This window comes from Micromys minutus (genome assembly GCF_963924665.1).
Source record: "Micromys minutus genome assembly, chromosome: 2".
NCBI classification, from domain to species: Eukaryota; Metazoa; Chordata; class Mammalia; order Rodentia; family Muridae; genus Micromys; species Micromys minutus.
The window spans coordinates 15,345,116-15,372,708 of NC_137971.1; the positions used below are offsets into that span (position 1 = coordinate 15,345,116).

General features: G+C 39.3%; 1 protein-coding gene across 4 annotated transcripts in view; it reads right to left on the reverse strand.

Annotated features, from left to right (window-relative positions):
• Positions 1-27,593, reverse strand: part of BTRC (beta-transducin repeat containing E3 ubiquitin protein ligase) — a gene marked incomplete at its 5' end in the record, with an annotated part of 165,790 nt that overhangs the window by 44,301 nt on the left and 93,896 nt on the right. For all 4 annotated transcript variants that reach the window (XM_080912542.1, XM_080912544.1, XM_080912545.1 and 1 more), the window contains one exon: positions 16,895-16,984. In XM_080912542.1, coding sequence (XP_080768668.1) covers positions 16,895-16,984 — 90 coding nt within the window. The remainder of the gene's footprint in view (positions 1-16,894; positions 16,985-27,593) is intronic.

The window sequence follows — 27,593 nt, forward strand, 5'->3', positions numbered from 1 at the left end:
GTGGGCATATATGGAGGTCAGAGAACCACCTGTGGAAGGCAGTTCTCTCTTGCAATGTGGGACCTGCGGACTTGACTTAGGTCATTTGGTGTAGTAACAAGTATCTACAACAAGTAGGTAAAGATCTACTGAGCCCGCCAACCTTCTTCCCTCCCTGCATGTGTGTGTGTGTGTGTGTGTGTGTGTGTGTGTGTGTGTGTGTGTGTGTTTGAACAGTGAGCATGTGTGAGTGGAGGCCAGTGGTGGATGTCTCTCCATCACTTCACAGCTTTCTTACTGAGCTCTCTCAGTTTGAATCCAAAGCTCACCTACCTGGCTAGTAAACTGATCTAGCTCCAAAGAACTGTATCTTTGTTTGCTAGCATATCACAGGGGGAACCCCCACATCCACCCAGAATTTATGTGGATCTTGGGGATCTCTCATGTGTGAGTGGCAAGTTCTTTACAAAGATGAGTCAGTCCTTAGCCTTTATTAACTTTTTTTTAAAGTATAAAAATCCTTTTCAAAAGTAAATGAAGCTAATGTAGGAGTACAAACCTGTATATAATCTCAGCACCCAGGAGGCTGAGGCAGGAAATTGGTCAATTTACAGACTAGTCAGGGTTACACATTGAGAACCTGGCCAAAACTGGGGGTAGGGGGGTAGGGTTAGATGGGGACAGAGACAGAGAAGGAAACTGAAGGAAGAGGGATGTGTGTGTTTCTGTAACAGAGTAGTGTATTTGTGGTTAAGGAAGTTTAGCAATGTTCTAAAATACATTTTTACCATTTACTTTTATTAGAGAAGATGAATGTCAGTCTGTCTGACTGCTCACCCACGTTCTGGTTATGCAGCAGCACACACCAAGACAGTACATGGTAGACATAGTCTTTTCTACATTCCATAAAGGCATCTTAGTTTGGTCACACTAACATGGCCACACTCATTCCAAGGGCAGCTCGAAATAGGAGTGAAATATCATCTGAAAACAGCTGTTCATTAACCTACGGAGAGCCTCAATCACAAGCTGCATCTTCCTCAGACAGGATTCACCACAGCTTCCCTTTCAGTTCACCTGTGTCTGTCGGGAGCTGTATATCATCAACCAGAACAAGAATGACAGCTCTAAATTAACGCGGCGGAAAACCTAGTGGATGTTGCCTCTTGGTTTAGCCATTCCACTCTCTTCTGTATCAACCAAAGACTTCAGAACTCTGGCATTAATTAAGCAACAGTTTTATTACACACAATCAAAGCCTGGAAGAAAATCCTAACCGACAACAAGAGGAGATTACAAGGTTCAATAAACACTTGTGGTTTTGTGTGGTTGCTAATTGAGGGGTTTAAAATTTTTATCATCCAATGCGGAACACTGAAAAGGAGAACAAGGAGCTCCAGATGCGCTTCGGAGCGCTTCGTTTTCTAGAGCCAGCTCACACACTGCCACCATCGCCACTTCGTTGCTTGACAGTTACTTTAACATGTAACAAGTACACAGGCAACCTCTTAGATATTCCTGTTTCTACTTTAGTTGTCTATGCACTAACGTGTAAACAGTGGTTGAAAGCACAGGGCCGTGTTTCCAGACTGTCTGGATTCAAATTCACATTCTGTGGTGTCTTCTATGCCTGATCAGAGATAAAGTGAACCCAAGCGCACAGCAGGACAAAATAAGCATACAAAATCTTTAGTTAAAAGTGTAATACATTGGAGCTGGAGAGATGGCTCAGCAGTTAAGAACACTGGCTGCTGCTCTTCCAGAAGTCCTGCGTTCAATTCCCAGCAACCACATGGTGACTCACAAACATCTGTATTGCGATCAGATGCCCTCTTCTGGCATGTTTGGAGACAGCTACAGTGTACTTAGATATAATAATAATAAATAAGTGTAATACATTATATGTTCAATAAAGGGTAGGGCAAAAAGGTTTCCAATCTAGTTCTTTAAAAACGTATTTAGGGAGGACATGCTCGCTCAGTGGGTTCTACAGAGTGGAGGGAGAGCAACCCACTTCTGTGACTTGTTCTCTGACCTCCATACACAGGAATGTACATGCATATTTGAACATACTCTCTGCAAACAAACACAGTAAGAAAACATAAAAACCATAATTCACGACATTTTATTTCAAGTCAATGAAACTCAACAAATAATGTGAGACTCCACTTTGCACAACTGACAAATAATCCTAAGCTACGGTTTGTCTTACACACATGCTGACTTTTATAAGTAACATATGTAAGCCAGGCATAGTGACTCATGCTTGAAATCCCAGAATGCAGGAGGTTGAGAGGCACATTGTTCGGTTTGAGCTCAGTTTAGACCATACAACAAATTCCAAGCCAGCCTTGGTACAGAAGTGAGACTCTGTTTAAAACAAACAAACAAAACAAAACAAACAAACAGACAGACAAAACCAAAAAAAGGCTTAAAACAATACCCAAAGCAATTACTTGAAAAACAAAAACTAATAAAGAAATATTAACACTAAATACTAATACTAGGTCTGGAGAGATGACTCATTGGTTAAGAGCACTGACTGCTCTTCCAGAGGTCCTGAGTTCAAATCCCAGCAACCACATGGCGGCTCACAACCATCTGTAATGAGATCTGATGCCCCCTTCTGGTGTGTCTGATGACAGCTACAGTATACTTATATATAATAAATAAATCTTAAAAAATATTAATACTAAAAACCAAAACCTAATAAATGATAGGCCGACTATGTAAACAAAATAACTTATTTTATACATTTTCAACTGAGACAAAGCAGAAATTAGCTAACAGTTTGAGTCTAAAGCTTTTGAAGTTTCAAAAGCACTAAATAATGGCATTATATTTGCAGCCAACCTGAACAATCAACTAAAAGGTGATAGTAATAAACTGATTTAGTACAGAAAATGATGTCACTGCAAATGGAATATTGTAATCAGGATACATATAATTTTAATAGTTTACTTATAAAAACAAAATGTAAAATTAAAACTATGTTTCATGGAATTAATACATTTTAAAAATCATTTTTTTTTGCCCTAAGTTACTATCCAGGGAAAAGTTAAAGAAAATTTCTCTTATTTATCAGTTTTAAAGTATAAAATGACACCAAATTAATTTTCAAAAAACAGTGTAACTCAAGATTAAAGAAAACATTTTTTCCTACCAAGATTTTTCATCTTATCATCAACCTGTCTGTCATTCATAAATCTAACAACTCAAACAGGTCACTAAGAAACACCTTGAAAAACACTAATAAACAGCAACCAACCAACCAACCAACCAACCAAACAAACAAACAAACAACAACCACCTATCATCTAGTTGTGATAGGGCATGGACCTCAGCAAAAAAAAAAAAAATAAATAAAATAAAATAAATCACCAAAACAAACCAAAAGCCCAGCCCAACCACAATCAATTCCAAGACCCAAATTAGAACATGTTAGTATCACAAAACGAATGGTAAAGCAATTCCTTATTTATAGAGGCAAAACCATTAACCACCACACCAGGGAGGCTGACTTAGGCACTTCAAAATCTAGGCTGGGAGCTGGAGAGATGGCTCAGGGGTTAAGAGCACTGGCTGCTGTTCCAGAGGTCCTGAGTTCAATTCCCAGCAACCACATGGTGGCTCACAACCATCAGTAACGGGATCTGATGCCCTCTTCTGGTGTGTCTGAAGACAGCTGCAGTGTACTCATATAAAATAAGTAAATATTTAAAAAAATTATTTAATAAAAAGATCTAAGCTAGCCTGGGTTACAGAGTGAGACCTTTTATTAGAAAACAAAAGGAAGAGGAGAAAGGAGGAGGGGGAAGAGGAAGAGGGAGGCGGGGATGGGTAATACCAGTAATATCAAGGAAACTGATTTTTTAAGTTCTGTAATTAAACTGTCAGGTCTATAATAACTCCAAACCCAAGAGTAAGGGAAAAAAAACTGAAAACAAACCTCACACATTGATGTAAATAAAGCTACTCTTTAGGTTGCCCATTAATCCACAAGTGGCACATTCATCTTATTTACAGTATTATACCCCCTGCCATGATATTCCATTACAGAGTCACGCTACAGACTCCATAGTTAACACTGTAGGAAACATTACTTTTTAAACATGGCTTTCTCCCTATATTTCTCTTTTGTCTCCCTCTTATACATAAGAAAAAATAGTATAATTAAATTTCTTATGCTCATGGATATTTCTAGAAAGTATGGCTTAAATCTGAAGTGATATTTGAAGGAAAGAACATGGTTAAATTGATGTTCCATCTTCTGGAAATACTTTAGCACCCTGTGTCTCATCATTTTAGCTCTCTTGTGAGCAAGAACTTATGTGGTTTTATAATCTGTACAGGAAATTCATGTCACAATTACCTGTCAGAAATGTCTATTCTTTCCCAGAGAAAGATGGCACAAGGTGGTCATACCCGCAGACTCAGCACTAACCCTAACCCTAACCCTAACTTTCACAGCCTCTCTAACCACTTCATCTTTACTCAGCCTCCTCTTCTGAGATAGAAGATTTCAAAGTCTAGCTAAATTTTGATACCCTCCCTATGTGTACATAATCAGCAACCTTTGTAATCTAGAAGCATGAATAGAAACATAAATATTTGCTAAAAGGAAGACAGAAAAGCCAGAGCTTTGAAGCCTTAAAAGGGAATGGTTTTGGAGCTTTTTTATATTAACTTATTTAGTATACATGTACATAAGCATGCACATACATGTCCAAGTGTGAATATGACACAGCCTGTATGTGGAGTTCAGAAAGGAATTTACAAGATTCAGTTCTCTCCTTTCCCATGTGAGTCCTAGGGACACTACTAGGGGTTGTCAGGCTTGGCAACAAGCACCTTTACTTGGGTGAGCTGTCTTGCCAGCCCAAGAAGTTATACTCTTAATTGTCAAAGTTAATAAAGTTTAAGTGGGGAAAGAGTTTTTGGCATAAAGACTGACAATGCATGCTTATACTTTAAAGAGCTGTATCCCAGAACAACTTTAAAAGATTTATCTTAGCTTATGTAACTGAGTGATGTGCATGTATGCATATCTATCTGTGCATCATGAACATGTCTAATGCCCTCTGAGGTCAGAAGTGGGTATCAGATCCACGGCAGATGTGCACAGCTGTGATCCACCATGTGGGAATTCAACCTGGATCCTTTGTAAGAACAAGTGCTCTTAACCATGCCATCTCTCCAGCCCCAGAACAACCTTTTAAAAAAAAAAAAAAAAAAAAAAAAAAAAAAACTGATTTTATTGTATATATTTTATTTACATTTCAAATGTTATCCCCTTTCCAGAATTCCCCTTTATATATGTCCCCTATCCAATCCCCCTCCCCCTGCTTCTATAAGAGTGTTCACCCACCCACCCCTTCCTACCTCCCTGTCCTGGCATTCCCCTACACTAGGGCACTCAGTCTTGGCAAGGGCTTCTCCTCCCATTGATGCCCAACAAGGCCATCCTCTGCTACATGTACAGCTGAAGCCATGGGTCAGTCCATGTGTACTCTCTGGATTTAAGCCCTGGGAGCTCTGGTTGGTTGGTAATGTTGTTCTTACTATGGATTGCAAATCCCTTCAGCTCCTTCAATTCTTTCTGTAACTCCTCAATTAAGGGCCCTGTTCTCAGTTCTATGGTTGGCTGTGAGCATCTGCCTCTGTATTTGTCATGCTCTGGCAGAGCCTCTCAGGAGACAGCTAAAGCAGGCTCCTGTAAGCAGGGACTTTTTGGCATCAGCAACATTGTCTAGGTTAGGTAGGTATATGGGCTGGATCTCCAGGTGGGGCAGTATCTGGATGGCCTTTCCTTCAGTCTCTGCACCAAACTTTGTTTCCATATTTCCTCCTGAAAATATTTTTGTTCACTTTTCTAAAAGGGACTGAAGCATCCCCACTTTGGTCATCCTTTTTGAGCTTCATATAGTTTGTAAATTGTATCTTAGGCAATCTGAGCTTTTGGGCTAATATCCACTTATCAATGAGTGCATACAATGAGTGTTTTTTTGTGATTGGGTCACCTCACTCAGGATGATATTTCCTATATTCATCCATTTGCCTAAGAATTTTATAAACTCATTGTTTATAATAGCTGCTTAGTACTCCATTGTGTAAATGTATCACATTTTTTGTATCCATTCCTCTGTTGAAGGACATCTGGGTTCTTTCTAGCTTCTGGCTATTATAAATAAGGCTGCTATGAACATAGTGGAACATGTGTCCTTGTTATATGTTGGAGCACCCTTTGGGTATATGCCCAGGAGTGGTATAGCTGGGTCCTCAGGTAGCACTATGTCCAGTCTTCCAAGGAACCTCCAGACTGATATCCAAAGCGGTTGTACCAGGTTGCAATCCCACCAACAGTGGAGGGGTGTTCCTCTTTCTCCACATTCTCACCAGCATCTGCTGTCACTTGAGTTTTTGATCTTAGCCATTCTGACTGGTGTGAGGTGGAATCTCAGGGTTGTTTTGATTTGCATTTCTCTGATGACTAAGGATGTCGAACATTCCTTTAGGTGCTTCTCAGCCATTTGATATTCCTCAGTTGAAAATTCTTTGTTTAGTTCTGTCCCCCATTTTTTAATAGGGTTATTTGATTCTCTGAAGCCTTAACTTCTTGAGTTCTTTGTATATATTGGATATTAGTCCTTTCTCAGATGTAGGCTAGACAAAGATCTTTTTCCAATCTGTTGGTTGCCACAGAACTTTTAAAACTATTACTAAGATATGAGTAATCTGAGCCTCTTGTTGACTATGCCCTACTTATTTTCTATGCAGAAAAGGATATGAAGTCACCTGAGTGCCTCTGAAGTCCCAAAGACTGCTTGTGAGGTCAGCGAGTATTAAGTATTACTGACTACGCAGTTAACACTAATGGGTAACCTGAAGTGCTGAATTTTCTGAATACAGAGACTGAATAAGCAATAAAACGGAGGGGCGTCAGGAAGGCAGGAGTAACCCTTGCTAGATGTCAAAGCAGAAATCAAATGGACAAAAATTCTAAAGGGCAGCAGACTGGTTGGAGAATACATGGGGCCTCAAAGTACTATTGAAAAGCATTCTGGATTTTGAGTGAGCAAGGACTTTGAGTTCAGAGAAATCTCAATTGAAATCTTGATTCTTTAACTTAAAGATGGGGGTGGGGTGGGGTGGTGGTCAAGCTTCAGGGTTCATCATCTCATCAGGTTTGCATTTGAAATGTTAACACATAGCTAGTACTTCAGTATTTAAATGCAGAGCCTCAAAAATGCATCAGTGTATTTGCTTTTCTTCAAACTTTTGAGTAGAAGACTGAAATTAAAGGGAAAAAAACCCATTTGAGTTGAGGGCTGAATATTTGCCTAGCATGTACCATGTACTGAATTAGATCTCTATTCCTGAGGGTGGGAATGAGGGGTATAAATGTATTAAATGGACATTTAAATCTTCACAAGGTGCTAGGTATGAGGCACACATCTGTGCTATCAGCCCTTGGGATGTGAGGGAAGGAGGGCTGTGAGTTCCAGGTTAGGCTGGGTCACATAGCCAGTGTGTTTCAAAATGAAACCTCAGTTTTATCAAGGAATGAAGGAAGTTGCTGTGTGTGTGGGAGCACATGACTATAACAGCCTACAGGTCTAACCGTGTCCCACATAAAAACCTGAAACAAGCATAAACTGGGTAACTTCCTAAGGACTAAGGACAATTTCTCAAGGCTGAGCTCAATGGCTTATGGTGAGCAGAATTTAAGATGGCCTGGTACTTTGCTCTTCTAGAAAATCAAAGAGACTTTCTTACCTACTTAGAACTGGACATTTATAAAATTATTAGTATAAACAATAAATCCTACAAGACAGAGCCCTATCCCTGATGACAGAAGTCATCTTTCTGGAGAAGAGCCTCCAAAGCAGGACTATCAGTAGACTCACAGGGCAGATGAACTCCAGATTCTTATGAAAGAAGGACGACAGTGTTGAATTCTTAAGGAAGCCTGTCACAGACTGAGGAAGCATTTACAAGCTGAAGTCACAATACAAGAATAACACTTTACACGTGTGGATCCTGAGCTCATGGGCTTCCGAAGGTCCAAAAGAAGGGCTCAGGTTTCACAAGCTTCTAAATGATCTTCCATCATGTGACCAAAAACATTATTCATGGAGAGCTTATGAACCCAGGCTTCTGAAACTTTCAAACAAACAGAAAGAACAATGTATTTTTCTGCCAACATCCATGAGAACCCATAATAGCTTCAAGAATAAAAATCTCTCATTCACATTAAGGAATAAAGTGGGCTTTAAAAATATTAATATGAACAATGGCGTCAATATGTTGAACTATGGTCTGGAGACTCCTGGACACTATCTGGTATCATGTCATTGACCCTAAAACTGACTTATACAAATTTCAGTCAAGGCTCACCATTAATTAAAATTTTGCTCTGACAGTATCAAGTATTTTGAGGGGAGAGGGAGGTCAGACATGAAGTGCCTCTGTTTTGTGTTTCACATGAAAGCATAGTACTAGAGACATAAGTAAGTCTATATCCTACAGCTATAGGCCTAATGAGCTATAGAAATGATAGGTACAATTTGTATTAGTTGTAAATGATTAAACAAGTCTTATTAATTAACTATGACGAGGAAAGATGGTCTTCTATACAATCTAAATATTTTGGAGTACAGCATAGTTTTTTATCCTACCAATTCTGAACTCAGATAGGCACATGATAATCAAATTGTATTAATTCATTTAATAATGCCTAAGTCAATTAACTGTTCATGTCAAGAAATAAAGCTTAGTTTCTATACATTTGAATCCATCACATAGCCTGCATTAAATGGTTTTTACAATGTCACTATTTTTAAAGGGTGAAGAGTTTTGTCATCCTATGTTTCCAAAGTTAAAGCTTCCCAAAAGGATATAAAAAGGATATAAAATGCTTGGGCTGGAGAGACAGCTCAGTGATCTTTCAGAAGGCTTGGGTTCAGTTCCCAGCACCCAAATGGTGGTTCACAATCATCTATAAGTCAAGTTCCATCACCCCCTTCTGACCTCCAAAGGCACCAGCTACACACATGGTACACATGCATGCATGCATGCATAGAACCACTCATACATATAAAATAAAAAAATAAATCAAAAAAAAGCACATGCTCATTTGGCTAAAAGTTTTCTCTCATTAATACCTTCCACTGTGCTGCACAGCTTTTCTCTTATAAGAATGATTAATAAGGGTATGGCGTTATTATAACTGAGCTTTAAATGAATCAATCAGCTTTTAGGTTCATAACTTTTTTAATCCCCCTCTTCCTCCCATAAACATCACACTTGATTGATATTCAATTCTCAATTACACAAATTGAAATAACACAGTGCCAACATTGAGAAGCCAATGGCACAAGAAATATATAAACAAAACAGCAAATTCCCTAATAAACAGAACCAGGAAAGGAACCCAATTTCAATATGCCACGGCTTGCTGCCTGGAGTTTGCTCTTCTTTTAAATAACTCAAAGTGACAGAATCCTCCAATCCATAAAACCCGTGTGTTACTTGCAGGAAAAACCCCATGATGAAGAGATGAGGTAGGGGGCTGACAGGGCAGAACTTCATAGAATCTAATTCCTTTGGTTCCTCATTTTGTTTGTTTTTGTTTTAATCAAAATGTAAAACCCAGAATACAATACCCAAGAAAGTACTAGCAATCAAAGCCCTAAAAGACCCCAATAGAATTAATGCCTATAGATTATTGATACATTTGACTGTATCTGTATCATTACTTTGGAAAGGAGGGGGCACGTCTTAAATTCTGTGAGCGAGCTCTGGAGCAGAATCACAATGCCTACACTGCAGGAGAGAGGCAACAACACACACAGCTTTCCCTGCCCTTCAGAAACGGTGCCTGGCACAGTGCAGCCAAGGCACTATCTTCACCACGCCCTCTGCTTCTGGTCTTGCTAATTAAAAGGTTGATCACAGAACAATGCTCTTCTCATTAATTTCTGTGTTCCAATTGGGCAGAATCCCTGCTTACCCCACCTGATCTTTTCACACGGCTGAAGTTAATGTGACAGGAGCCCGAAGATGGATTACCTGCTGCCATATTGCCCATCGCCTCCAATCAGGAGCTATCTGTGTAAACTGATTGTTCTAATTTGCTCTCATTATTTTTACAATATCAGGAGAAAATAACGCACACAGCTCACTGTCAAAGTCATGAAAATCAGCCATTAGTTAAACCCAGACACTGAGTGGCTTTATTAGAGGCACTGCAGTTTATTGATGTAGCTCCAGTCAAACAAGGCAGTATTGCTTCAATAGAAGGAAATGTTTATACAGAAAGTAAATATTTATTGTGATAATACCCACAGCAACAGGGTATTCTGGAGAATCCGGGACTTATTTTGAGAGTGTGGTTTTGACACAAATCATGTAGCAATGGAAGGATGGGTTGGCATAAGAAAGCAGGGAACATTTAATACATTCAGAAGCATGAAAATGCATCTATTAACTGACATCTGTAAAGCACTCTCTATCTCCTTTCCCTTGTACAAATAAAAACCTCAGTCTGTGACTACATACACCAATCAATAAGTGAGTGTAGCCTAAATATACTCTATAATCTTTTTACAAAACAGAAATACTATTACCTAGGAACCTGAGCTATTTCTGTAAGAATAATACAGGTATACTTTAAGTAACATTGTACTTCTGACCAATGTAAGTTTTCAACAAACTTAATTGATAATCCTAATCTTACATATATTCACAATGCATTTTAGAATTCAATACCATGTAGGCAGTCTAGTACAGTAAGCTAAGCAAACAAGCTTGGCTTAACCCCTTTCAGTAAGCAATGGTTCATTATAGCATAAAGCAGAACTCTACAAAAAGGTTATTCGGTGGGATAACATTGCAGGGACTTGTCCTGAATAGATGTGAATACTATATGTGAATACATATAATATAATATATTCATGTTACAAAAAAATACTAAACTTCCAAAGAAAAAGGTTTAAAATTTTGGCATTTTTTGGCTTACCTAGCTAAGAACATCTGGTCAATGTTACCCAAATACATTTTTAGGGAGCTGGAGAATGGAGGTATAAATAACAGAAACAGATGCTTTTAAATAGAGGAATCCAACTAATCCATGCACTTTCCCTCATCTTGCCTCTTTAGAACTAGAAGGAAACATGGCTTCCTCCTGTTTTCTTTCTACACAGAGATTCCTAGGTAATGTGAAGGCAAGAGTATGCCCTTCTTGCTGCTCCCCCTTTAATGGCCACTTTTCTTTTTCTAAGAAACATGTGCCATGCCTTTCTCCTTAAAATTCCTGCACTAAAAGACTGCACCATACTGCACTCCACAAAACGTGCTGATGGCGCCAATTACAAGCCCCCAGCCGAACGCTCCAGCCCCCACCATTCGGGCAGATTTATGCGGACTCTTGCCGACGTTATTACAAGTCAGAGTTTATTGGGAAATTGTTACATTATGCGGAGTGTCTAACAAATTGCTTATGCTGCTATAATTGGATTACAACAGCCGCTTGCTCCCACCGGTAAGATTAGGCAAGTAGGACTCCTGCCGATCTCTGAGCGTTAGCAGTAATTTTATTTGCCTTGCCTCTCTCTTTCCTAACAACATGCCTCTCTCCCTGCCAGCTGTCTGCTGAAAAGGCACAGGCTTGTTCCTTGGCCCTAACAATGCAATTACAGCCCCGCAGATCGCACTGTTTGTGCATTAAGTACAGAGCCAAAACGAGGCGAATTGATCGTTTGACTTTTGGAGAAGGCATGTGATCTCTCTGTGCGGGCGATCCGACATGCATCAGTAGGCAATACTGCAGTCAATTCTTGATGAAGAACTTTCTTCTTTCACCTCTCTTTCCCCATAACCTTTCCTTTTTCACTGAGGAAGACACTGACTGGGCTCATCTCATGCTGATCTAGATCAATCCACAAAGACAAACTCCATCTTATTGGCTCCCTGGCTAGACAGAAATGTGAACAGGGTCTTTCTAGCATCTTGAAGTGCCTCAGTCAGATAGATCAGTGGCCCCCAACAGCTGAACCACGCTGTCTAAAAAAAAAGTGTTCATACAGAGTTCCCGAGAAAGAGAAGTTTACACAAGCACTGGAGTTGGAATGGCTTTCTCAGCAGCTCTGTCTTTATTCAAGGGCCATCAAGAAGCAGCGCTGAGACCTGTGTCCTGCCTGTCTGTGCAATCCACTCTGTTGGAAGACGCTGAAGGCCACTATGCACAATCAATGCAGCTGAGCTCCAGGCTTAAGAACAAGCAGGCTGAGCTTCACTCCAGGCAAAGTTTTAAACACATTTTGTTGACAGCTTTCAGTTTCTTGTTTCTTCCTCTTGTATGTTTAACAATGAGTGCCTGTAGCAACACGCCTGCACAGTGACTCCAGTCTAGGAGATCATTCATGAAGAGTCTTGGATGGGTCTGAACTTTTTAAAATCAATTCTCTTTTGAACTTAATTTGAATTTGATCAATTTTAACACAGACTAAGATTTCTGTTGACCCTTGCTTTATCAATGGCATGTACTACTTCAGGTTTCTGTTATATAACAAATGTGTTATTAATCTGTTAATCCATTTGTTCCAAATCTTGAGACAAAAAGTCATGCACAACTAGAGCAAATATATTTTCACATTAATTTGACAAATACACAAATCCTAACCAAGTCACTTTCTTGTGTATTTCTGAAAACCTTGGTAACCATTAACATATTAAACACATGGAACATTTAAAAATGAAAGAAAAAAGGTTAGTTCTGAATTTCATTCCAGGCTTTCTTTAAACAGTTTCTGAGTTTTCCAACCATACTGGCCCTGGTGATACAATTACACCTTGCTGTGTTCGCCACAGAGCTAAGTAAGGGTCTGTCAGAAGGGCCTGTGTGAACAGACATCTGACTTGCTGTTGTGGAACAGTGTATTAAAGAAGCCTGTTAACATGTAGTTTAAAACTCAGAAGAAACTCTGAACAGCTGAAATGCCTTATAAATAGCACAGACCCAGAGGAAGTGCAAACGCCTGCACTGTGAATTGTAGATCTTAATTACCGACAATGGCTGGTACAGCAAGTAGCACGGAAAAAAGTGAAACAGTTGCACTGTTCATGGCTGGCAATAATTCTTCAGGAAAATATTTACTATCAATCAGTTATGAGAAAAGGGACTCTGTGCTCGTAAAACAGCACGTTGCTTCTCATACCAGGACCATTTTGCTTCAGCATAATCTGAATTTAAACAGCTTGTTTCCTGCGGATATAATTTTGGAAATAAATAAAACAAGTCTTCTATCAAAATCTGGAGTGAGTGGAAAGGAACATCACATTTTTCTGTCTCAGTTTCAAACAGATTATTAGTCTCAAAAAACAGTAATAACAAAATAACAACAACAACAAAAATATAGAATGTATACAAGACCAATGAATGGTTTAATCCAAACAAAAACAGAACTACCCCTGATAGGGCAGGAATGTAGGTAGAGAGGTATCTGAACAAGTCAATTTTAATTATACATGTTTATTTATGGAAGGGGTGTGGGGTATAAAGGTAAATTATGGAAAAGCCTCAAACCAAAATTTTCTGTGGTACATCAATAAAGTCAATAGAAAGATAACATAAAAATTAATGCTCTCAGTTTTCTTTCATAATTAAAAAACAAGAAGGTTGACAATTAAGTACAACGTGATTATAGATTTGAAAGACTAAGTTGACAGTCAGTAATGACTGTCCATTTAGAGCTACAATAAATACAGAGCTCATCATCCCCAAACAAACCTCATAAACTCCAGTGCTGTAAGCAGATGAAACGTTTTAAAATCAAACTAGCCAGGCATGGTGGGGCGAGCCTTTTAATCTCAGCACAGGTGGATTTCTGTGAGTTCAAGGGCAGAATGGTCCACATAGCCAGGGTTACACAGACAGACAGACAAAACAAAAAAAGGGAAAACTATATACAAGACACTTCAGTGGCTTCAAATATTATCTGGACACTCCCTCTCCACTTTTATTTTTAAATACTTTCTTGAGCCTCTTTCCTTCGAGGTTCAGAAGACTGCTGTCACCTAAGGTAACTTATAAAACAGCTGTGCTTTTTTACATTTTATTGCAAATAAATTAAAGGGAGTGCTCCTTCCACACAGAACTGCAAAACCACAGTAACTGATAAGGAAAGCCTCACACAAAAGACAGGGGTCACTCCTGCTTTTGAGACAAACCAATACCTTCTGTAAAATGCAAACAAGTAACATTTTAATAAAAAGGTGTATACCCAAACCAAAAGTACTCTGGCTGGAATTCAGCTGCTCTGAACTATAAGAAGACAGGAGGCTGGCTTTACTGTATTGCAATGGTTCTCACACAGAGACAGATGGACATGCAGGCCACACTGGAGCACAATCTGAATCAGTAGCAGACAAACGACTGTTAAGAAGTAAAGGTGAGAAAAAAGAAATAGAGAACCACAAATGTAACTTTGAGTAATTTCTTTCAAAGGTCAAGCAGTAACTGAGGCCGAGAGAGACAACATGAAATCATGAGACAGAACATGTTTAGCAACGAGAAAGGACAGCTCTCACTGGCCATGCTAGTGGAAGCTACTGCAGTAAACATTTTTTTTTTCAGTTATGTATTTTTATTTGACGATCTGGCTCAAATCTAAAGCAATGAACTAGAAGACAGGATGTGGGCCAATAAAAAGAAGCAGGAAGTTGATCGTGTTCCAACTGGAAATTATAGAAATCATTATTCAATTAGAGTGGTTAAGGGGACAATGAAAGAGAATAGGTGTCAGAATAATGTTAAGACAGGCAGGAATGGGACGAGAAGGTCACCATCTGGGACCAAGGAGACTGATGATGATGAGCATCAATGAGCAAACATTTCCTCACCCAAGAGCACGGAAGAAATTACACCACTGTGCCAGATGCCAGAAGATTTCTAACTGTGCACCACTCAAGTAGAAGGTGGAAAAAGAAACAACCCCACCCCACACAGTGCAGACACATAGCATGGCTAAGGAGTTCAAAAATACTGGCTCACCCAGTACAGAAAAACAAAAGGAGCAGATGCTCAGTTGGCCAGCTCTCAATGGAACTCGGTTCATTGTCGCCCTGTCTCTGGATTGGTGCTCATGTGAGATGTTGCCTTGTTTAGGCAGAAGGAACTCACTTGTGATGAAAATGAGAGCAGCATGTCCACACAGGAGTGAAAGAATACTTCCCCACCCAGTCACCACCCAAGGGCCAAGTGGCACCTGCAAGTTGTTACTAAGTAACTGAAAATGAAATTTAACTTATATTAATCCTCATTTTTGTAGCAACTTAAGATGTGCACTTAATACACAATTGATGAATCTACCTTTTCAGCTATAATTTAAAATAAATTTGCAGCTACAGCTATGTAGACAAAATAGCTAATTCCAATGGCTATACACAATATGTTTTCAGCTAATAAAGAATTATTAATTAATATGTTTTACAAAATAGGATAAAAATTATTATTGCTACTATACAACAAATTCATTGTTTTTTTTTTTTTTTTAACACATTATATATGTGTTCCTCTCTAACCACCTAATGTATGAGAGTCTTCGGGAACAGAATTAGTATGAGATTCTGGAGAGCTTGGCTTACTCCTTTCATCCTGAGACTACATAGCAAGACTCCATCTACCAAGAGTGAACTTTTAAGTAGACACTGAATCTATTGTCACAATCACCTTCCCAGCCTCTAGAACTATATAAAAGTTATTTTTATAAGCTACTATTTATATTTTGTTATAATAACCCAAAAGAATTAAGACAGCTAGCTCTTCTTGAATTTTATTAGATGGATTCCACATGATATAAACAAAGCCCTACCTCTAATAGTAAATAAGAAAGAATAGATTAAGCTGAGAGTTGGAAAAATTGTAAAACAACAAAATCCTAAATAGTAATAAAGATTATCTTTGCAGAAGAAATGAAACCAATGCCTGTGTACCATGTGCATGCAGTGCTCACAGTGGCTGTAAGACGACACTGGATCTCCTGAACTGCAGTTACAGATGGTTGTTAGCCATCATGTGGGTGCTGGGAATTAAACCTGTATCCTGTACAAGATCAACCTGTGCTCTTAACCACCGAGCCATCTCTTCAGTTCTGAAGATTTTAATTTTAAATATGATTTTTGTATCTAGAGATATAGCACATATTTATACATGAAAGACTTAGGCCATAATGACAGATAAAAACACCTTTTCATTAAAAATCACTAAATGTGACATTTCTTTTGGTTTTGGTTTTTGGAGACAGGGTTTCTCTATGTAGCCCAGGCTGTCCTGTAACTTGCTTTGTAGACCAGGCTAGCTTCTGTCTCCCAATGGGATTAAAGGCATGTGCTGCTATGCCTGGCCAAATGTGACATTTATTAAGCAACAGTGGCACAAGATAACTGGGTCTCTGCTGGACTGTCACCATCAGTCTATCTCTGGCACACCAAGCCCACACTTAGGAAGGCCAGGCATGGTGGTACCTTCCTTTCATCTCAGCACTGAGAGGCAGACAGACACAGGCAGATCTTTGAGTTCAAGGCCAGCCTGGTCTACATCGTGAGTTCTAGGACAGCCACAGCTATGTAGACAAACCAAACCAACCAAACAAACAATAAAAAATAAGCCAGGAAGGAAGGTACAAAATAAACTATCATCTTATAATAACTCACGGATCCGAGTAACTGGATAATAAAGATTCTGTTGTAACTCAAGAGAAAGCAAACCCTTCACTCTGTATGAATGAATGCCTGCTTAGACTGTCTCATAATATATGACCTTATGATCACTGGTAGGAACAACCCTGAACAAAGGCTGCAGATGCAGCTCTGTTGCAATGTGCTGTAATATTAACTGCTGAACACCGTTACTTACTTTGGCCACACAATTTTCAGTCTTCATAGCAGTGCTTGTTAGACATACTGTCTCTTGGTTTATGCAGAGCCTGGCACAGCTGTTGTAAGTCTGTAGAGACAATTTTCAAGAAAAAAAAATCATTTTTTTTGAAAAGATACTGAAATACTGACACACACAGCTGTCAAGTTCTCTTCCGTTTCTCTAAATCAACATACAATTCCATTTGCAAACCTGAGATTTGTAGCTGCTGAGGGACCAAGTAGAGAGGAAGAGGAAAGGACAGAGTCTGTGAACGCCAATGGGATGCCATGAGTAAGCATGTGAGCAGTGAACTCACAGTATGGGAGACAGAACGCTGATATAGAACAGTTTTAAAATGCCAGTTTCAACCAGATATGGCATAATCCCAACACTACAGAGGCCAAAGTGGGAAGACTTTAAGTCTGAAACTAGCCCAGGCATTGCAGTGATGCTGTGTCTAAAAATTAAAAAAAAAGTAAAACTAAACTTAAGAACCAACATTTTGTTAAAAATAGCAATTAATTATCAGCCAGACATGGTGGGACAAACCTGTAAACCCATCAGTGGGGAGGACTTTATATTAGAGGCCACAGCAGGCTATACAGCCAGTTCCAGGCCAGCCTGAATGACATAGCTGGACCTGTCAACCACAGCAACAAAAGAAAAAGGAATAAGGAGGAGGTCTGACGTACACCTGGGAGCCTAACTAGAAGAAACTAACACACAGAATGCTAGGAAGCAGATACAACATTGGCCGAACTACATTCTTCCCTTATGATGAAATGCCTTCTTCACCCCCACACAGGGTTTCTCTGTGTAGCCCTGTCTGTTCTGGAACTCAGAGATTCAAGTGTCTCTACCTCCTGAGTACCTGGATTAAAGGCACACACAGTCCACATATGGATAAAACACATTTGAAAAAATTTTACTTAATTTCATTTTATGGGCACTGGTGTTTTGCCTGCATGTATTCTATGTAAGGGTGCCTGATTCCATGGAACTGGAATTGTGAGCTGCCATGTGGGTGCTGGGAATTGAACTTGGTCTTCTGGAAGAGCAGTCAGTGCTCTTAACTGCTGAGCTATCGCTCCAGCCCCAGATGCAATACTTTTTAAGACCTAAAATAAAAATTATTTTATGTGTCTGAATGTTTTGCTTGCAAGTACGTCTCTGAACCATGAGTATAGTGCTCACGGAGGCCAGAGAGGATATCATATCTCCCTTAAACAGGGGTTACAGATAATTGTGAGTCCTATGAGTCAAACCCTCTGGAAGAGTAGCTGTGTTAACCAGAAGCCATTTCTCCAGCTCATGAAAAGCATTATTGCTAACTATCAATATTCAGGAAAATAAAACAAAACACACTCTTTAGCCTTTCATTGTTGTTTTAGGTTTTCTCTTTTTAAATAAAGATTTATCTTTAATTATGCACATGTACCTGTGTTTATGTCCACCTGTGTGCCGATGACCACAAAAGCTAGATTTGTGAGATTCCTCTGGAGCTGGAATTCTGGGCAATTGTGAGCTAACTGACTTGGGTACCAGGAATCAAACTTAGGTCCTCTCCAAAAGCAGTAAGTGAAGTGCTCTTAACCTCTAAGCTTTCTCCAGCTCCCAACTATCCCTGTTTGAGACAGAATCTCACAGTATAGTCTTGATTGTTCTTTAAACTTGCAGCCATCCCTCCTGCCTCAGCCTCCTGGGTATGCTTCCAATCTAGAGCTGCTGTGGATAGCACAGAATCTATATACGCTATTGTTCTCCACTTATGCATGCATGAGAATCACCTGGGGACCTGCTGAAGCCCAATTTCCAGCAGAGCCTGACATTGCTGGCCTGGAAGTAGTCTTTGAAAACCAACATATATATTTGTGTTGGAATTAAGGTAACAGCACATAAGCCACAATCACTTTAACAATTTAAAAACCCTATTTTATGAATTAAGGTAAGTTCTAGATTTACTTAAGTTACAAAGATTTTTTTATATACTTCCTTGACTTGTCAAAACTAAGAAACTGGGGCTACAGATATAAATAACTCAGTGGTAAACTACACACTTGCCTAGCAAGCATTAAGCTCTAGCTTCAATCTCCAGCACCACAACACTCAGGAAAATTAACCTGGAGCCAGTGTACTGGCTGGTTTTGTGTCAACTTGACACAAGCTGGAGTTATCACAGAGAAAGGAGTCTCAGTTGAGGAAATGCCTCCATGAGATCCAGCTGTAAGACATTTTTCTCAACTAGTGATCAAGGAGGGAGGGCCCAGCCCTTTGTGGGTGGTGCCATCCCTGGGCTGGTAGACCTGGGTTCTATAAGAAAGCAGGCTGAGCAAGCCAAGGGAAGCAAACCAGTAAGTAACATCCCTCCATGGCCCCTGTATCAGCTCCTGCTTCCTGACCTGCTTGAGTTCCAGTCCTGACTTCCTTTGGTGATGAACAGCAATATGTAAGTATAAGCTGAATAAACCCTTTCCTCCCCAACTTGCTTCTTGGTCATGATGTTTTGTGTAGGAATAGAAACCCTGACTAAGACAGCCAGGCATGGTGGCACACACCTACAGAGCCAGCACTTCAGCAGCTGATAAGTTGAGCCCAACCTGGGTTACATGGAAAGACTGTTTGGAAGGGGAAAAGTTTTGTTTTTTAAAGATTAGTGTGTGTGTGTGTGTGTGTGTCTGTCTGTCTGTCTGTCTGTCTGTCTGTCTCAGAGGTCAGAGGAGTATGAATCCTTGGAACAGTGGTTCTTAAATCTGTGGGTGGCAACACCTTTGGAGGGTCAAAAACCTTTCACAGGGGTCACCTAAGACTACCAGAAAACACACATTATAATTCATAACAGTAGCAAATTATAGTTGTCAAGTAGCACCAAAAATAGTTGTATGGTTGGGGGGGTTACCTCAACATGAGGAAGTGTATTAAAGGTTGAGAACCATCGCCTTGGAGGTACAGGAGTTTGTGAGCCAGCTCATGTGGGAGCTGGGATGCAAACTTGGATCCTCTGCTAGGGCATGAGTGCTTCACAGTTGAGTCGCCTCTCCAGCCCTGGGGGAAGCTGTCAGTGTATGAAGTACAGACCCCAGTCAGTGTTGAGTGTCCTCACTAAGGCCTCTTGTGCCGAGCCAGGCCAGACCTTTATCGAGTTTATTTGTCTTATCTCCCAGTTTTCTATAACCTGGCATAAGTTTGCAGTTGTCCTTGTCTTCCATTACTGACACTTCTAAATCACTTAAAGAATAGGCTCTCCCTCACTTCTGATGGAAATGAGGTCATCATTTGAAGGATACAAGTGAGATAACAGACTCTTTCTTCTCAGGGCATCAAACCAAGATGTGTTAACAGTTCTGGGCCGGCCTTGATCAACTCCCTTCACTGTAAATCTGTAATTTTCCCCTTTGGCAATTAATCAAATACATTAGAGAAAATAACTTGAGAGTTCAGTTTCTACTTTAAATTTCACCTGCTAATTCTCATATCCTCTGAAGGAACTTGTCTTCAATGGTGAATCTTGGGCTTCCTTTTCCTTCTATATTGCTATAAATTGGGATCTTTCTAGAGGGGAGAGTTGTGTCTTTCCACACTTAACTTACTCACCCACTTGTCTGTTTACAAAAACACAAATAGAATTTAAAATTTTCTTTTTGCCAACTATTATTATTTTTCAAAAGTTGGTAGGAAAAAACCCTTTTCCATCTGTAGTCATGGTCCTTCCTATCGATATTATGAAATTAGTTTTGGTTAAAAAATAAAACAAGTTGAAACATTTTGTTTTATTATCATTTAAACTGAAATCATTTCAACATACATTAAAAGTACTTTAATTTTTTCTTTTATGTGTATGATTATCTTGCCTGCGTGTATATATGAATGATGCATGTGCATGTGTGCCTTGTGCCTAAAGAAGCTAGCAGAAAAAAACAGCACCCTGGAACAGGACAGCTGTAAATTTTCATGTTCGTGCTGGGAACTGAACTGAGAACCTGGCCCTCTCCAAGAGCATCAAGCTATCTTAACCCCTAAAATTCTCAGGTCCCCATTAAAATTATTCTTATAAATTATTTTTTAAAATGCACATGAATTGAATTAACCAACATTTATCAAATACACTAAAATGTTAAGGCAAAGAATTTTAGTTCTTTTAGGATGGGCTTGTAATCCCAGGATTTGGGAAATAGCTTGAGGTAAGTGCAAGGAGGGAAACGGGTCAATGAACACAACAAAAAAAATTCTGTTTCCAACAATGGGAGAAATGTTACAAGGAATTAACCTTCCTTGGGATAATCACTTACCTAAAGTATTTTTGAAACTATGTGAGGCCCTGAAGATTGGCAAAATGGGTGGGAAAGAGGGGCAGTGAAAAAGAAGGACATTGGTGAGATGTGAGCTTGTGTTTCCCTAGAAACTCTCAAGAGTACATTCAGTGCCCGGTGAAGGTGAATACAAGTTAGGAAGCCTCACAGGTTGAACCATTAAAGGACAGAGTTCAGAACTGCCACAGCAAGAGGCAACTGAGAAGAAAAATCCACAGAGAAGAGAACTATTGGGAAAAGAAGGTCTCAGAAAGTACATTTAAATTCTCCTCAAATCCATGTTTAGCCCCAAACAACACACATTAAGGGAGACTGAGAATTCCACTGGAAAGAACAGCTGGACGGTGGAGGGATCTGAGCCAAGACTCTAGCTTGTACCATGAGAACAGGTGAGCATCTAGGATTTGATTTCTACTTCACAAGACCGTTAGAGACAGATGCAGAAAGGACCTGAGACACCGAGCAAGATCAAAACATTCTAGTTCTAAGGGATCTGCTTTAGGCATACCGCTAAAACAAACACACCCATCATTTTTAGATGTAAGGCCAGGGCTCCACAGTCACACCTTTTGGTATTTTAATCGGAGGCAGAATTCAGAGTTTGTACAATGAAACATTTACACTATCCATCATATATAACATCACCACACTTGTAGAACAGTCAAGAAGAGGAATACAAAGAGTAGCCAATTTGGGATTAACACTAAAGAGGTCTTTAATAATTTGTTCAATGAAATGACTAAATGAAAGATAATGATCACAATGAGTCCACAGATGGTTAATTTTTATTGGAAGAGGAAAACGTGAGACAGGTATGGTAGTGTAAACCTCTAAATCAAGTCTGTAACTCCAGCTCCAGGGAATCTTAGGCCCTCTTCTCGTCTCCACATTAATTCTACAGGCATATATACCAGTGGGCATGTGCACAGACCCACAGACACACACATTTTTTAAAATGAAAAATGTAAGATGAATCTGGAAATACTCAGAATGATGGACATGAGTCACAATGACAGGTAAAGAGGCTCTCATCCAATCTGGAACAAACTGAGTATTAAAATATATTTAAGGAGTCTGACCAACGCAGGAAGATTGCTGAGAGCTTAGGCCACCACTGACTGACCACACAGTGTGTTTAAGTAGCATAGTCCTCAGAGTAAGACTTTTTCTGAAGGAAGAAGGAAAGAATAGAAGGAAGGGATGAACCAGGAGGGTTGTATTTGAAGTCAGCCTGGGATACACAATAAGATGCTTGTTCAAAACAAATATGGTGAGCATGAGCCTATAATTCCATGCAGAGGCAGAGGATCAAGAGTTCAGTGCCTGAGATTGTCTTGAGAAACCTCACCCAGAAGGTTGCAGAACTGGTTCAGTGGATAAGAGCACATTCTACTAGTGCAGAGGGCCCAAGATGGGTTCCCAGCACCCCCATTATGTGGTACCTGCAGTTCCAAGAGATCTGGTCTCTGAGAGCACCAGTACCCATGTGCATACACTTCCACAAACACATGTATGCACATGCTTATCTTTTTAAAAATCTTTAACTGAATTAAACACCTATTTATAAATTTTATTTAAAAGTCTAACACCTGGGAATTAAAGGTAAACTGTTTAATTTCATAATGGATATCTAGATCACCTAACTAGCACTGTGCTTGATGATCAAAGATTTAACACTATCACCCCTGCCACAACCCACAAAACTGGGACTAAGGGAAAGATGATCTATCACATCAATTCAGCATACTTTGAAGGTCAACGTTATTAAAATAAAGCAAGAAAATGACTAAAAGCAATCAGAAAGCCATGCCAAAATGAGCACATGCCCCCCCCCCCCCAAAAGGGAAAAGCTTAAAGTTTTAGAGGGAGACCACTGAGATGGCTTTGGTAAAGATGCTTGCCACCAAGTATAACAACCCGAGTTCCAGTTCAAATCTTAAGAGGAGCCCAAGAGACAGGGTCCAGGCTGCCCTGTGATCTCATGTGTTCTGCTTTATCACAGGTGTACACATACATGTACATACAAAATAAATGTAATTTTTTTTTTTTTTAAGTTATGGAGGGAGCTGGGTACAGTGCCTCATACCTGAAATGGCAGAATGGTTAAGGCAGAGGACTGTTTCAAGTTCAAGGTCAGCCTGAGCTTCAAAATAAATTCAAGGCCAGCCAGGACCTTGTCTTAAAGAACAAAACAATCTCATGAGGACTAGAATGATTCAAACCTTCCTTTCCTTCATGCCCAGGGAAACTTCAGGTAAAGTCAGAAAACCTACTCCAGCAAAGAGTTGCTAGGGATGCAGATCTGTTTTTTGATAATCCCATCTGTAAAGTGGGTACAAGACTTTGCTTATCTTCCAAGAAAACAGTAGCTAAAATTTGTCAGTCTTTTGACCACTCTGTAGTAAAAAGCCCCAAACAATACTTTATTACTAAAAGATTCCTTCCACTTTGAATCAAACCAGCGAATACAATAGCTGCAGGCAAGCTAGGCTCTGTCCCCATGCAACATCTGAAAAGGTAGCTTCATTGCTGAACCAGAGGCAGAGAGTTGTGCGTCGGAGTACTTTAATACGTTTTTATATTGCATATAAAGAACATAAGCATAAACCAGTAAGATGCCTGGCTGAAAACTACCTTCTTTGTGAACGCAGGCTGTAATTCTGAACAAGTTTTCAATTTTCACACTGCTGCTAGGGTAAAACATTTTAAAGAGTTTAATTTTTTACAATGGATTCAATGACATAGGATTATCTAACAAAGTAATGGCTAATCAATAGAAGGTTTAGTTGTCAGGTGAAACATATAACACACTAAAAGGGATTGATTGCCAGGTCTCTCCTTATTTACTAGAAGGTATATATTTAAAATGACACAAACTTGTTACCAGGCTGCATTCTTTTAACCTTGCAAAGGGCTGTTTAAGAAATCTGTTCAACAGCCCTATAGCAAAACAAGATAAAGTATAATGAAAATGTTTAGTGACTGGGGGTGTGGTAAGGAAACAGGGCCCTTTAGATATATAGCAACATCAAATCATGTCCCAGGCAAGAATATGGGCTAGAAAACTCAAAGTACAAAACAATTCCTGAGAAGCTGGAACTGGGCCGCCAATGCCACCCAGGTGCTGCCGAATCCCGCTCAAGACACAATGCTCTAATGCAGTGCTTGCCAACCTTCCTAAGGCTGCCACCTTTCATACAGTTCCTCATGTTGTGATGGCCCCTAACCATAAAATTATTTTTGTTGTTACTTCATAACTGTCATTTTGCTACTGTTACGAACCATAATGCAAATATCTGATATGTAGGATGTCTGATATTCGGCCCCTGTGAAAGGCTCTTTCAACCCCCAAAAGGGGCCAGGTACGAACCACACAGAGAACTGCTCTAGCTGAGTTCCTTCCATGTTGCTCAAAGGACAGACTTTTATTTTTTAGAATGTGTGCAGCTGGGCACAATAGGCTTTTTATTCCCCCTTTCCTCTTTTTCTTTTTTAAAAAAATGGTGTATCTAGATTAAGCATCAAACACAAAATGAATTGAGTCCATATGGACTTTGACCAGCATATAAGCTATTTCCTTTATAATTTATTCACAGTATCTCAACTCTCTATATGAAAATACACTTTTTATGGTCATTACAACCCAGGAGTTCAATAATATGTTTTCTACTAAGTCAGTGATTACACAATTTATCAAAGAATGATTACACTGAAATAAAAATAAAACAAAGCACTAACCCCATACGGTCTTCTTTCCTCAAAGTAATTTTAAGAAAGCTAGTTATTAAATTGCTTCTTTTTGAAGAAGGGTTTTTGTAGCTAGACACAAATTGCCAACCATGTTTTTTGTTTGTTTGTTTGTTTGTTTCCCCAGCCCCCTAAAAATGTTATTAGGCTCCGAAGAATCCAGCAGAGGTGGTAAGTTATATAAACAAATCACTTCATCAGATTTAGAAAGATCACTTTTGTCTTACTTAAGAGGCCTACATTAATTACCTTTAAGATCTTTTACATAGACTATTTAAAATATGTACTATTTATTTATTTATTTCAAATGAGGTGCTTCTTCCAAAGTATTAAATAATGTCTACAAATGCAAAAGCATTTTTATAAATAGGTAATTAAAACAGATGACTAAAATTAAGTCAAGCTGCAAAACATTACCCAGAATACACTGTGGTTAGTTTTTCTTTTTTTTAATAAGCAAGCATCCCAGGCAGGTTTTTTTTTTTTTAATCCAAAGCCCAAAGCACTTCAGGAAGAAGAAAAAGGAGGTAGGAAGTTTCAAAGGGTAAAACATACGTATGTAATGAAATAATGCTGAACCCTAAAGTATTTACAAGGAAGTCCCTTAAGCATAGTTTGTCATGTTACAATTACACCTTGCCTACTGCCAAGCCAAAGCGCTTACTATTGCCACTAGAGGGAGAAGTGTCTTAATACAAAGCAACAGAGGATGGGGAACGGGTTTTCTTGAGCAATTATCAGAACAAAGCTCCCTTGGCTGTGTGTACCTTCTAATTACTCAATACAATTAAAATGACTAACCTAAAACAAACAGAAGAAAAAACTGCCTGCCTGATAGCAGGGGCTTCATTAAACCTTTCCCCCTCATCAATCAAATCAGAAAGAAGAGAGCGCCATCATACACAACACTGGAGCTGGTAGAGGAAGTGAATTCTGTGGGGTTCGATTCCTTTCATGCTTTTAGAGACAAGTGACTCCTGAAAAAGCAACACTGTGGTATCACACCTGGGTGCTGCCTGAAAACAAACTGTCCTCCAAAGAACAGAGCCTGGTGTCTTCTCTCAGCTGCTGTTTAGGAACTGCTGTTGCTGTTGTGTCTACAGACACTCTGGTGTCATTTTCTGCGCCTGTGATGTATATCTTCCTCCTACTTGCCCAACTGCAGAAAGGAGCCAAGGCCATTCACACTTTCATTGCTCTTTTAATGCTGTGCCTTCATGCTGATGTTTAGAATAATGTAGGGATTTTTATCAAGGGTAAGAAAAATCGCAGGCAAGGAAAACAGTTACTTATTCCATCCAAAAGACTTATGTAGTTCCTTTTGTAAGGAAGGCCCAGCCATTAACAGAAGATGACAACAGACTCATTTTTCTTTCAGCTGACAATTGTGACATTTTTTTTCCAGCAGCCTGTAAGGTGTTGGAAAACCTGGCAGCTGTTACCTCCTGGGATGAAGATACTTTTTTATTCTCCCTTGACAGTTTGACTCAGTGGGTCAGCACCTTTAAAGACTGCAAAGTATCCTTGAAGAGGATGGAAGCTTGAATTACTGCTCTCTCCCTAATCAATGTAAACCCTCACTGCAGGTGAAGTCTCCATCTATGGAGGTGCACAGGGGAGGAAAATGTAATGCCCTGAGCCAGATGGTTTTTATCTTGTTTTTAAAGAATAAAGGAACAAGCTAACAAGGGAGACAGCTACTTTGTTAGCTTCTTGGCCTCTCTCATGGCTTTGCATCCCCAGGGTTCCAGCTACAGAGGAGAAAGAATACTGGAAAATGTAAACACTTAAAGAAATATAACTAGAGGGCTGGTATCATGCTGCTTTCAAAGAGTTGGGAGAGCTCCACTCAATGCTTTATTTATCACTGCCCACGCTCTCAGGGTTGTAAGTGGACACACACACAAAGGATGGAGGACAGGAGAAGAATTAGGCAAAAGCCACAATTTGCTCAATTACAGAGAAGGAGAGCTGACAGATCCTATTAGCTCCAATGTGAGCAAAGAAGAGTTGCATGTTGTAATGCTCCATTTTCAAAACGCAAAGAGGCCTTAATTTTTCATTCCTTTGCCTCCATCTGTGATTTCCACAGTTTAGGAGTATAAAAGTAGAAAGGAAACTGTATATATATAGTCTTTTCTAAAAAGTTCACACTTAATACCAAATGGTAACAAAAGGAGTTGTATCTCTAACTTTCTCCTTCACTACTTTTGGTAATTTCTCCGTTAAGTCTTGTAAATGCTATTATGGCAAAAAGTATTTTCTTCTGTGTTTTAAGAGAGGGTTACAGTACAAGATTACCATTATATCTGTTTAAAATGTTTTAAATCACCAGTGAAATTATATGAACACTGTGATAAGAAAAACATATCTAACAGATATAACTTTTACTTTGTGCTAGTTTTGTGAGTTGTTTTTCAAAGAATCTGCCTATTTTATCTAGTCAATTTTTGGCATAGAGTTATTTATATTTATATTGATATTCCATTATTCTTTTAATGTTTGTAAGAATTATAGCAATAACCCTTCTTTCAGCTCCTCCAATATTAAAACAGCTTTTCAAATGACCATTTAGTAGCCAAGTCCCATCAACAACGGCAATCCTTTCTATAAACTTAAAGAGTTTAGTTATAACAATATTC